This window comes from Eleutherodactylus coqui, chromosome 1 (assembly GCF_035609145.1).
Source record: "Eleutherodactylus coqui strain aEleCoq1 chromosome 1, aEleCoq1.hap1, whole genome shotgun sequence".
NCBI classification, from domain to species: domain Eukaryota; kingdom Metazoa; phylum Chordata; class Amphibia; order Anura; family Eleutherodactylidae; genus Eleutherodactylus; species Eleutherodactylus coqui.
In genome coordinates, this window is record NC_089837.1 from 195714285 (window position 1) to 195727393 (window position 13109).

The 13109-nt window shown below is 42.3% G+C and overlaps 1 protein-coding gene across 2 annotated transcripts in view; it reads right to left on the reverse strand.

Annotated features, from left to right (window-relative positions):
• The window catches only part of RARS2 (arginyl-tRNA synthetase 2, mitochondrial), a 48941-nt gene that overhangs the window by 27243 nt on the left and 8589 nt on the right, over positions 1 to 13109 (reverse strand). The window contains exons 4-10 of one of the 2 annotated variants that reach the window (XM_066605190.1): positions 9370 to 9453; positions 9188 to 9285; positions 6989 to 7044; positions 6324 to 6407; positions 5071 to 5147; positions 4769 to 4927; positions 1508 to 1614 (exon numbers count right to left, since the gene is read on the reverse strand). In XM_066605190.1, the coding sequence (XP_066461287.1) occupies positions 1508 to 1614; positions 4769 to 4927; positions 5071 to 5147; positions 6324 to 6407; positions 6989 to 7044; positions 9188 to 9285; positions 9370 to 9453 (665 nt within the window). Of the gene's footprint in view, positions 1 to 1507; positions 1615 to 4768; positions 4928 to 5070; positions 5148 to 6323; positions 6408 to 6798; positions 6881 to 6988; positions 7045 to 9187; positions 9286 to 9369; positions 9454 to 13109 lie in introns of those variants that run through there. The other variant, XM_066605198.1, reaches the window with a different exon arrangement.

Below are 13109 nucleotides of genomic sequence, written 5' to 3' on the forward strand. Positions count from 1 at the left end.
CACCGTATATCGGCTTGGCGTGAAAACCCAGCCGATATAAGGTCATCTGAATAAGCCCTTGAGACCATCAGCATTGTGCAGTTGCCTCAGTCTAAATCAGCCCCATGATCTGTATATAAGCAGCTGCAGACTGACGGCAGTGCCTCTCCTCAGCTGATTTCTGCTGAGCTGTTGGGATTCCCCTGACGTCAGTCAGGACGGGCCGCCCTCCCATTCGGCATCGCACGCAGGCGCAGAGGAAAGGAGCTCTCTGACGTCAGTCAGGACGGGCTGCCCCCCCCCCCCCTTTACGGGATCGCGCGCATGCGCAGAAGAAAGAAGCCCTTGACACTGAGCCAGGACGGACGGGCCGCCCACAGCAAGCACTGCTTGTGACGTGGGACCCGTCCGCTGACCTAGGAAGTGGCTCATGGACGGAGCAGAGCCGGAAGCGGTCATTTTGATCGCTCCAGCTCTACTTCAAGAAGCTGCAAAAAAAGATAAAAGATGCAGAGGACATCACTGATGATCGGCCCTGCCAGGCAAGGTGAGTAATTAGTTTTTCTTCTTCATGTCAGAACCCCTTTAAGGCAATTGTCCAGCTCAGAATGTTATAGTGAGACGATGGATACAGTTTACCGCTCCTGCATTAGAGGAACTGAAAAGAGCCTTGAACTCAATAATATTGTAGGGAAAGGGTTATATCATAAAAAGAGCATATCATGAAAAACGGCGTGCTTAATGGATAGATAGTCCAGGTCTGGATTCCTAAGCACTAAGAAGATATCACATTTTGGGAAGGCTATTTTATTTGATCTACAGGTAAATAAAAGCGTTAGGCCCCCTGCCCATGGGTGTGATTTACCGGCGAATCACGCCGTCTGAAGATTTCCATAGCGTTGCTATGGAGAACGCTTTCCCCCTGTCCGCAAGTGGAGAATCATTGTGATTCTCCGCTCTCGGACGGCAATTCGCAGCGTGCTGCAAATTGCCGCGATTCTCCGCGGTCAGCCTGTCAGACAGGCTGACGGCGGAGATCTGCCTGCCGGCTCCTGGGCGGCAGCTCTCGCGGCAGGATACCGCATCGTCCGTGGACAGGGGGCCTTACACAAGATGAGTGGATAAACAAACGTTTGTTTATTGACTGTAAAATAAAACACAAAGCTACATGATATACCGTTTCTGATAGGAATATATTAAAGTACTTCTTTTAGTGTAATGTATCTGTAAAAATGTTAAACACCAAGGTATAATGTACTCTGGCTGCACGGGGGGAGAGGAATGGGGTGGTATATTTTTTTTTTGGGGGGGGGGGGGGGGGGGAGTACTGTTTTCATGTTGCTTAGCTTAGTTTTTGTGTACTAAAACATGTAAACGTATGTTGTCTGAGACTTTTACTATTGATGACCTATACAAGTGCATGTTATAATCTGAAAAGTATGGTAAATATTTCTTAAATTCAGTTCAATAATATCTGAAATCTAAATCTGTGCAATAAAACACAAAATACATTCATAGTAAATCTTACTTGGTAATTTGAAGAATGTTTTTGCTTCTCAAAAGGTTCAAAACATCTTGTGATTTTTGTCTATATAAGGACTCACCAGAATATTCATCAAATTCTACACCAAGTCGCTGGAATAGAAAAGTGATCGACAGTGAAATTATCAGACATGACATTAATTGGTCAATGACTTTTCAACACAACATGTGCTTATGTGATAGCCAACGTGATAACTAGCTAAAGTGCAAATCACCATCTACGTAAAGACAGGATTCTTGTCATGTTCATTGGCGGACACAGCAAGACCGTGGGTATAGCTGCTGCCACAAGGAGGCGGACACTAAGCAAAAGGTGCTAACTCCTCCTACTAGCACTGAACTAAATCAGCTTGTACAGAAGCAGTAGGAGAAACACAAGTTAACACTTGAATGCAATCAACAAGACGGTCAAGAGAATAAGGTTCTACGGTCTTGCTGTGTCCTTCAATGAACGTGACAAGAAATAAATGCAACGCTAGGTAACAAAAATCCTGTTTTCTCGTCACGTTCATTGGGAAACACAGCAAGACCATGGGACATTCCACAACATTTCCCAAGGGGCGGAAAAAATAGAGTGTGCACTGTCCTTTTTGATCCTCTGTTGCTGGAAGCCTGAAACCAAAGATGTACGGGAGTGTCCACTATAGAGCTTAAAAAGGAGTCAACAGGCTACGGCAAGGACCTACTGGTGAGAAGGTTGAGGGTCTATGTTGACTAGTCGTAAAGCGTCTGCCAGAAAGAATGGTATACACCTCCAGAGGGTGATGTTCTTGCCTTCTCCAGAACCACACTGCCAAAAAGGATGGTGGAAAAGCAACTGAGTGGTGGTAGTGGACTGGACAACAAGGAAGGATTGAGGGCACTTATGTGGAAGGAAGACACAAAAACGATAACAGAAGAACCACGTAGATCATGTAATGAAGTCATGACCTGATTAATGTACCACGAAAAATAGGTTGTGGATGGTATGCAGAGCAATATTCACTTCCTACCAGGATATCTGATGACTAAGGGGAGAAGGAAGGGCCAAACCCAGACCATCTAAAAGGGCCAGATAATAAGTGGGACACAAGGGTGCATTTCCTTTGCTAGCAGGCAAAACCAGACATATGGCCGATCAGATGTCGAAGATAGGCTCTTCTCTAAGAAGAGCGAGCCTCACAGTGTGTCTCAAGCAGCAGTGTTCGCCCTGCTCACTTAAGTTCAATCAGGGAAGTCAAGCCATCCATGATTCCCATCTAGAGGAAAAAAAGTAAAAATAATGAAGTGAAATAAAAAGCAGAGACCTGCAGGGCAGGAGGTCTACCTCCTATGAACTCTAAGCTAAAACTGATTAAGCTCAGTGCCTGCAAAAGGGGTACAGCTGGTATGAGAAACTAACACTTTTTGCTTAGTGTCTGCCTCCTGTTGGCAGCAGCTATACTAATGCTATGGTCATGCTATGACCCCCTAGGACACAGACCAGAAATGTTTTTGTGCTGAAAAATCACTAGGGGTCTTCCTTGGAGAGAGGAGCAAGCTGCTGCAGGGCGAGAAGCAGAAACACAGAAAGATGTGCTACTGCAGCTAACAGTGAGCGTTTGCTGTCTCACAGCTACTAAAATCACATCTACACTGCTCAGTACTGCTGTAGAACATCCTCTATGATGCTGTTACCTATGAAGACGTGCTACAGAGAGATAGAGAAGAGATCCTGTTCTTCTCTGTGTGCAATGTAAAGAGACATCATAGCAGCTAGTCTCCATGCACCAAGCTCAGTTAGGACTGAGAATTGGACATAAAGCCTGAGGAAAGCAATGCAATATGAATGTAATAAAAAAAGCCAGAAATAGTGTTATTGCTCATGAAAAGTGTGATTGTTCTCATTAAGAGAAACCAAGTAATCTCGTAGATATGATCGCGACCTTTCGAACCTCTCAGGGTCCTTTCTCAGGCTTAACGGAACAAATCAAAAGATGTATTTATATTAAAACATGTTCTCATGGGAGGGCACAGACAAGGTGAACTTAATTTGCACTTAGATAAATAGCAGAGACAGGATAATAGGGCACAGATGTTTTGCACGGGAGCTAGCAGAGCAGGCTGGTTCACGGAGTGGCCAGCAGGGGGGTGGGGCAGTGCAGGAGATTTCTCTCCTCTCGCTCCCCTCCATTGAGATAACGCACGGCCGCGGTTTAAACTTAATGATGAGCTTAATCGCTCATCTTTTATGCTGTATAAAAAAAAAGATGAGCGATGAAGCTCACCGCTCATCGTACAGTTTAAACAGCGGCCGTTAAGTAGTGAACGGCCGCTGTGTATCTCAATGGAGGGGGGCAGGGGAGCGAGAGGAGAGAAATCTCCTGCACTGCCCCCCCCCCCCCCCCCCCCCCCCCCCCGCTGGCTGCTCCATGTGCGAGCCAGCTCTGCTAGCTCGTCGGGCATCGGTTGCCCAATACTAATTATCACTTGACTAATTATTTACTGTTATGCTCATCCCTACCTGGTATGTATCCAAGTGCTATTAATCACAAAACATCTGTGCCCCCTTATCCTGTCCCTGGTATTTATCTAAGTGCAAATTAAGTTCACCATGTCTGTGCCCTCCCATGTGATAATTTGTATGTAGGTTTTAATATAAATACATTTTTAGATTTGTTCCATTAAGCCTGAGGAAGGACCCTGAGAGGGTCGAAATCTTGCTATAACATCATGTATTTTTGTTAGCCAGGTATCATATCTACATGATTATGTGGTTTCTCTTGCTGGGAACAATCAGACTTTGCTCTAATTGCCAACACGGTACTAAAGCTTTTTTGTTTTACTTAATTGCTCACATACACAGCTTTTTCTGAAAAGTCTGTTGTGTTTTAAATCAATCACATATAAGTTGTGTTATCAGAACGTATTTTTACCATGTCTTTGATGAGGTTATCAATAAATGAAGAAAACAAAACCAAGCATGACTACAGTCCTACAAAAACTCTTGAGAGGCGAGGATCTTTTGTCAGTATCAGTAGCCAGTGCTGGCTAAGGTGCTTATAGGTAGCTGCAGATAATAAAGCCTTTAATGCAGTATCTGGACCAGTTCTTTAATGGGCAGCAGTAGCTCATGGTACAACGTCTTGTTACTAGAACTGACCTAGCAGGCTGTTCTAAAAACATTGCTGCACAGAGAGTTGAAGGTTGTAAACCTCACCCTTGCTTTAAGTCGGACCGTTCATTTATGTGAGGAGTTAGATCATGCTTTAATGAACATGCATTGTACCTTATAGACTTTTGCATATTCCTCAATGCTCAAACCCCTAAAGTGTGTCCATAAAGAAAGGGCTTGCGGATGTCCACTGTCAAGTTCTCTCATAAATTCATAGGCTGAAAGTTTGGTCTCTTCATCTTTTTCCACTGCTGCGTTGACTTTCACATATACCTGAGCATTGAATAGAAGACACTAAATATCTTGAGAAGCCAAGCTATTTTTTGTCATAAAAAAAACAAATGTTCTAATAGGACATGTGAGGATTGTTACACAGCTGATGTATTAGAGTATCCATTCTTTATAAAAAGACTTACTTCAAAAAGGTGCTGTAAAGCATTAGACTTGAGCTTCTCTTCACAGCCAAACTTGCTAAAGCCAGCACCTAAAAGTCCTAGTAAATTGAAATAGAAATTGTTTTATGTTCTTTGGTTTATACATCTAATGTATATTTGGCATGGTTTTTGAATCAACATTACTCAACCGCACAGGCTTTTACCGGTCTTCAGTCATCAAGCACCTTTTATGTAATTATTTGTAGTCCTAGATCAGTGTACAATCTGTGTATGTGCGGTCCATGCCTTTTTTCCTTACAGTTTGGCCTTGTATGTAACTATTGGTTTGTTTGAAGTGTACCAAACTAAATGTGGTTAATGGTCAAATAGCTTCAATGTATATTACATGGCCGGTGTGATGCAGAAGGGTATTCGCAGAGTCTTAATGCCTTCCCCCTCTGCATACCCAACGGGTACCAGCTGTTTGAAGACACCTGCTGGAAAACAGACGCAAGCTGAGCCAGCTCTGAATGTGACTATTTGACAGCTCAGATGCGTTGTCAATCCTGTCCACAACACGTAGGCTGTCACCCTGGGGAAGGGAGTGTCCCCCTGTGATTTACTAATGGCCCCCTGTGATCTGATTTGCAGGGCAACGATGGGTCCCACGGTAGCCCTGGACCTAGTGAAAGCTCCCAGGGCTGCCATGTGTTTAACCATATTAAGCCCTGCCTGTACCAGGGCCTAATATGTGAACAGTAAAATTATAATATACTGCAATATTCACAAGTTAAAGTAACGTAAGGAGATTTAAAAAAGTGCCGTTAAAAAAAAAAAAAAAAAAGACTTTCCACAGAATAATCTAAAATGGGGAAGAAGGGCAAGAATATGGGTGAATAGTATCAGTTTCAGGTCTTCAAGTATACATATTCGAATGTTTTGCTTTATTTTAAGGTGACCCTGTCTCTAGGTTCTTGCTGCCCAAACCACTCTGTGCATAGGGACCCATCCATCCATGTTTGTGTATAGGGAGACACCTGTCAGTCTAGCCGATCCAGGCAGGGAGAAGCTGGTGGGGACTCACCCGTGACTCCAACCCCTTTTGTGGACAAATTTGTGAAGTGATTTTTTTTTTTTTTTACTAAAACAAAGTAGCGTTTCAGCATGCCACACGTGATTGCAATGTCCATGCCTGTTCTGAGTTCATGCTGCCTACGATTTCACCAGCATGAATTTAGTGACAGGTTCCCTTTAACAAGGGACAGAAACAGAAGCTTTTCAACTGCTATCCTTACCAAACTGTAGGCCCCAGTCACCCAAGTAGTTGACTCTTAAAACTTTATTACCAGCTGCCTCCTTGAGGTTTGCTATAAAATTTCCTGGAGGATAAAAAGAAAGTCCATATTATTAAAATTGCTCAGTATCTATCCAAAAGAAATAGTAATGATCATACTAAGCGCAGATCACCAAATACCACGAGGCACTATGCACAGCAGTGGCTCGACGTCAGTATATTAGAAAGCCAAGACAGTTATGTTGGAGGCAAATCACTTTCCACTTTGTGGGGTCTTTCAGTATTTTCACTAGTAATGATAATGCTGCAGACTATGCCATTATTGCCATCAAAACTAGTGCAAGCCCAGACTGACTGGCAAACATGGCAATGTGAACAGTGATTTATATGCATCTTTATATGAGTTCCTCATTTTATGCTTCTGGTTATGTATTTGTGAGAGCTCACAATGGGACTACAGACTGCCATTTTCTCACCATGCATTCCTTAGTGTGGCAAGTGTCAGTCTGTATTCAGAACCCGGGTACTAATTCTGGAAATGTTAATGTCATCTGGCAAATCCCTTGACTTGCGCTAGAAGACTGGATAAAAACCCCCATCAGCATGGACCCTTGAAAGAATATGCAATGACCTATACATATACAATATATCATGTTATAGTCTCACCTATTATTGTGGAGCGCAAATGTCCAACATGAAATTTTTTGGCAATATTAGGTGAACTGCAAAAAAAAAGGCAGAAAGAAGGTACAGCGTTTTCTCATCAACTACATTGGGTTTGAATCAATTGTCATTCAAGGAATTTTCCCTTATACTCAACTCTATAGCCCATAAATGGCAATGTATATAAGCAAACAGCCATGGATTGTGTAATGTCAGTGAAAGCTCAGCAATACTTACAGTGGGGGCACGTGACCATTACGTGGATTTGCAGAATGGCGCATAGTCGAAACTGTTAAAACTATGGGGTCTTTATAAAGATATCCTAAATTTACTGCTATTTTTGAAAAAACTTCCAATATTCAAATTTTGAGTTTTCTTGCTTGAAATACTGTACAAAATAGCTAAGAAATATTTACTATATGTGTGCTGTGTACGCTAGTAGCATTTTGAAAGCGTTCCTTTATTTATTTTGGATGTCAGAAAGACGGTAGTTATAGCAGCAATTTTTATGAAAATATCCAAAATATGTTTATTAAAGGGACCAATTCAGTTCTGTGTCTTTCAGAGACCTATATATTAGAAACCCCCCAAAATGATCCCATTATTACAAGTGCACCCCTTAAAGTTTTCTAAATGGCATTTAAAAATTCTGTTAACTCTTTAGAAAATACAGCAAAGTGGAGGATAAATTTAAAAATCAATCTCTCTCTCTCATTTTATTATTTTATTTTATTTACCACTTTTGCACATTAAAAGGATTTTCCCAGCATTTTTTTCTTTCATCTCTATACTCAGAGACACATAGCTTATTTCTTCATCTGTGGAACTGCTTGAGGGCTCATGACGAGCTTATGCTTTCAATGTTGCCATTTTGGGATGCATGAGACTTTTTGATCATTTTTATGGCATGTTTAGGAAGCTGATGTGTGTAAAAAAACAAACAAAAAACAAAACGACTAAAAGTTTTTTTTGTATAGCATTGACCATGCAGTAGAAAAGATATGTTATTCTTATTTATCATTACCAAATTTGTGGTGTTTTAAACTTCATTTTTCTAATGAAAAAAAAAGCATTTTTGGGGTAATTTTTTTGGTGGAGAGATTTGCACTTGAAAAGACCCACCAATACTCTACAAAAAAAAAAAAAAGCACAAAACAAATGTATACACTCCTTGCAGATAACATGTTCCTGGAGAGAACCGGGCACTTCCTAAAATGGGAAAAAGACCTAGCGAGCCAGTTCTCCATTGGGGATTGACAAATCGTTATAAACCGGGCTATTAAATCCACACCATGCGCTTCCCACCATGAACAATATTTGAAATTACGATTAAGGTGGTACAAACCCCGACAGACTTGGGCATATCTTTACTGACACCTCACCTCTTTATTGGAAAGGCTGCGGGCGAAGGGGCACGCTTTTACACATCTTTTGGAGCTGCCCACTTATTTCTAGTCTACGGAGTTCGGGGTTCCGTCTCTTGAATTCACTCTCCCCTTCACCCCAAATTAAAAGTAATCCGGGCCTGGCCCTTTTGCTGCTTGGCATTGACCTCCTCCCACTGAATTTCAGAACCATCACATGCCATGTTCTTCATGCTTCCAGTCTTAGACTAGCATGAAACTGGAAAAGCAATAGAATATCTTCCATAGAAGATATCATACTGGTAGTTTCAAGCAACTGCTTATACGAAAAAATGCTAGTAGTCCAGGGTGGGAAATTAGATGGCTTAACCATTATCCCCCATTAATTTAAAAACCCCTCCCCTTATACCACCATCCATCAATAACTAAAGACGCAATAACTATCAAAATACACACTGGTTAAATGTTATTTCTTGTTTCAAATTTTAACAATGTTATTAATAGGTCATGATTTGATCTCTGGTTGCCATGGCAACCATTGGCACCCCATGATCGGATCACGAAAGTGGGTGATGGGGTGAAGGAGGGAGCCCTTTCCAAACACTCTAGATGCTGTCTATACTGACCGCTGAATCTAAAGGGTTAAATCCCCAAGCTCCACCCCGGTGGTTGTAGCGGGACCTTGGCTATTAAGTTACAGCCGCAATCCTTTTCTGCTTATTAGGGGCTGCACCATACATGTACAGCGTGTGTCAGGAAGGGGCTCAGAGGTATAAAGCCTGGCTATGGGTCTCAGACAACCTTTAATATCTCCAAGAGGCGACTCAAGGGCACATACCTGTATTCCACTAGCGTCAAACCTTTTGGGACGTTTGACAAGATCTCAGATTGAAATCCATATGTGGTGCCATCTTGTCTTATTTTGTCCATAACTTTCTAAAATAACAATAATACATAAGACCATTATTAGAACTTACTTTCCATGTGGATCCCAGGCTTTAAATAATTTACACAACTCACCTTAACTAACAAAGGTCTGTTGACTTTGAAGGTCAAGACTCCCCGTTCCAAGCCGGATTCACTAATTACAGAGTCCGAGACCAGCTAAAATATAAAGAGGGTTTCACTTTGTGAGTATAACTGGCAAACATGTCTGACCAGAAAGAATATTTACATGTTCTGATTGCATTCCATGATTAACCCTTTGGCTGTCAAGGATAGATGTAATATACCATGATTTTAAACAATTGCAGTTAGAATGTAACCATACCAGGCACAGCATCATTCATTGTGTAGCAGCTCCATGCCCTTCAATGAATGGGACTGAGCTGCTCTAGGGCCATGTGACTAATGAAAGTGACATCAGATGCCTGAGAAGAAGCTGGATCCTTCAATCAGCTTACTGGCAGAGATCCCGAGCGATGGACCCCCATAATCAACTATTGATGACCTACTTTGAGGATAGATCTTCAACAGCGTAGTCCCAGAAAACCTCATATAGTGTGTGTGTGTGTGTGTGTGTGTGTGTGTGTGTGTGTGTGTGTGTGTGTGTGTGTGTGTATATATATATATATATATATTTGAATAAGTCTTATATTCAAGTTATCATGGAAAAACAGACCTTAGCGTATGTAATGCACCAGAAATCTAAAGCAATATATAGTACAAATGTATGTGAATGGGATTGTAAAAACCTCATCCACTGGTAGCAGAAACAACCTGCATGGAAATTAAAGCATGCTGCACATTTTCTAATCCACAGCGTCAATTGTGCTACAAATTTGTTGTGAATTTTCACAGCCGATTTCGCCCTATGCAATGCATGAGGTGAATCAGCAAATCCGTACGAAGACCTATTACTAGTAACGTACAGATTTTGACGTTGTTTCATCGTGGATTTATGTTGAAATCTGTAGGGAGAAACTTTAAAGATTTTCGACTTTGGGAACAGTATTTTCATCTAGCAAAAAAGAGGACACCGCTTAGATCTCGGTTTCAGTTTAAAGCTCGGGATCTTAGCTTTCAAAAAGTTCTTCAAAGTTGTAGGGCCAGGTTTAAGGCACTTCACTTGGTTGCAGTTGGGGAGGATAATAAAAGGTGTTACTTCTTAGTACTGCGTCTGTGTAGGTGACCCCAGGGGTCTGACTCATGAGCTTTTCATCATGTTCTCATCACTGGCACTTACCAATCTGGGAGGTGGACATCATGCTCCCGTTTATTGGCATCTGAATTACTGAGATTTTGGGCTCTATTTTTGATGTGCCATGCATGTTGAACTGGCATCAATGCTACCATCTCATATCTTGAACTTTTATTCTCAGGTGTTGTTGTTTAAGGCTATGCTTGGATCTGACTTCGCTACTCAGATTTTTGAATATTTTTTTCTTTCAAATTGTTATGCAAAATTGCGTGAAGGGGTCTATGAGTGTAAAGTGCTGGCTGGCATTTTCATATTGGGCTAGGTGTTTTTATTGACAAAGCATACAAGTATTAATAGGATTTTTTTTTTTTTTTTCATTCAAGCTTTTTTTGTGTGCATCAGAAAAATGAAAATTGGCCGGAAACCCGGACAGCGAAAGAGAAATGTACTCGTGAAGTATTTACTCTAGTACTTACGTATAGCAAAGGGCCTTATGGACCATTAGCACAGTGTGTTTCTTGTTGTGCAGAAATGCAAATACACAATACTAATGCGCCATTTCTATGGGGACGAGCTGTCGGACAAACAATGCCAGACAGAACGTCCCAGTGATGTTCGCTCCTGCGCTATCATACAGGAACAAGTATTGCTAGTACTGCAGAAAGCACTGCCGGCATGCAGGCGGAAAGGCCGGGAGCGTTCTCTCCCGGCTCTCCTACCGCCCGCCCCCATTCACTTTAAATAGACAGTCATTCAGTGTAAACAGCAGCCGTTCAATTCTGACCCGGCTCGTTTAGTATTCTACATGCAAACACTGCATGCATTTACAGGGGATGACTATCATTCAAATTCCTGCGAGACCGCTGGAATTTAAACAATTCTGAACGGCAATCATCCCATGTAAAATCGCCCTTAAGTAAAGCAGCTAATAAACATTAATCCAATAAGAATGATGCCGCTTTGCCTACAGCAAACCGGAGACACATATAATCCCTACATAAGATAACTGTAAATAGCCTGTTAGGTAAATCTAACATCAGGAGAGGCAGAGATTGTGTACACACTGACTGCAGATCTAAGAGCTGTGCGAGTGCAGGGAGCAGTCTATGAAAACAGCCCCACAGCCAAGACGACATCCTAATGTCCTAGCTGCTACAAAGGTGGATTACATCTACCCAATAAATCGGGTTTTCAGGAGTCTCCAGGACAGCACCACCTGAGATCGCCTCCTCCTGATAGGACAGGAACACACAAGTTTAAAAGCTTCTCACTTTCCTACCTTCCTCAGAGACTCCTGAAAACCCGATTATCGGGTAGGTACAATCCACATTTTCCCATTCGTCTCCATGTCAGCACACCTGAGACATACCAACTAAATCTTCAGGGTGGGCCTACGGCCGAAAGGACCCTGTGACCGAAGGCCAGGTCCTCGTCCGTCTGAAAGTCCACCCTATAAGGTCTGATAAATGTATGGAGTCTTTTCCATACTGCAGCTTTGCATATTTGTTCCACTGATGTCGAGCAGTGTTCGGCCCAGGAAGTGGATACCGCCCTTGTAGAGTGGGCCTCGAGTCTAGCAGGGGCCTCTTTATTTATTGCTTTATATCAGTGTTTCTCAACTCCAGTCCTCAGGGACCCCAACAGGTCATGTTTTCAGGATTTCCTCAGTATTGCACAGGTGATGTAATTATTGTCGGTCCTCAGACATTACCACACATGTTCTTACTATAGGAGATCCTGAAAACACAACCTGTTGGGGGTCCCTGAGGACTGGAGTTGAGAAACACTGCTTTATATGCTTCTGTAATGGCCAGGCGCATCCACCTGGCTATAGAAGTTATTGCTGCTTTCCTGGCCCTGTTGGGGCCAAAAAAACTTGAATAAATAAACTCGTCCTGTCTCCACTGGCTTGTAGCGCTGATTTATTGCAGGACTGCTCTCCTGACATCCAGGCAACTAAACTCCCGTTCTTGATCATTTTTAGGTTTGTCAAAAACGAGGGAATTACTAGGTATTGTGCCCTATGGGATGGTGACACTACTTTAGGCATAAAGGATGGGTCTAATTTGATTATTTTAGTCCCGGTATTCCAGAAAAAAAGGCTGGCGAATTGGATAAGGCCTGTAGTTCCCTAACCTGTCTGGCCAAAATAATTGTGATTCTATTGGTTCAGATGGTTCTGAAGACATAGCCTTGAGGACCCAAATTAGGTTCCAATCTGGGACTACATTTGTAAGTTTTGGTTTTAATCAGCCTGCTGCCTTCATAAACTCATCTATCCACCTCACCTCAGAGTGTGGTGTCAAAGAAGGCACTAAGGTCTGATACCTGGACCCTTAGTGTATTTTGGGAAAGGCCCTTATCTAGGCCCTCCTGCAGGAAATCAAGAATTGTCAGGATGTTCGGGAAAAAGACCAAGAGCTTCTTTTTCTGACCCCACGAGATATATCTTTTCCAGATTTTCAGATAAATCTTATTGGTTGTGATTTTACTACTTGCTAATAAGGTTTGTGTTACCTTCTCGGAGAAGCGGCTTCCCAGCAGCATTTTTTTATATCCAAGCTGCAAGGCGAAAGCCTGCTATATCCGGATGTCTTAGGGGACCCTGTGTCAGAAGGTC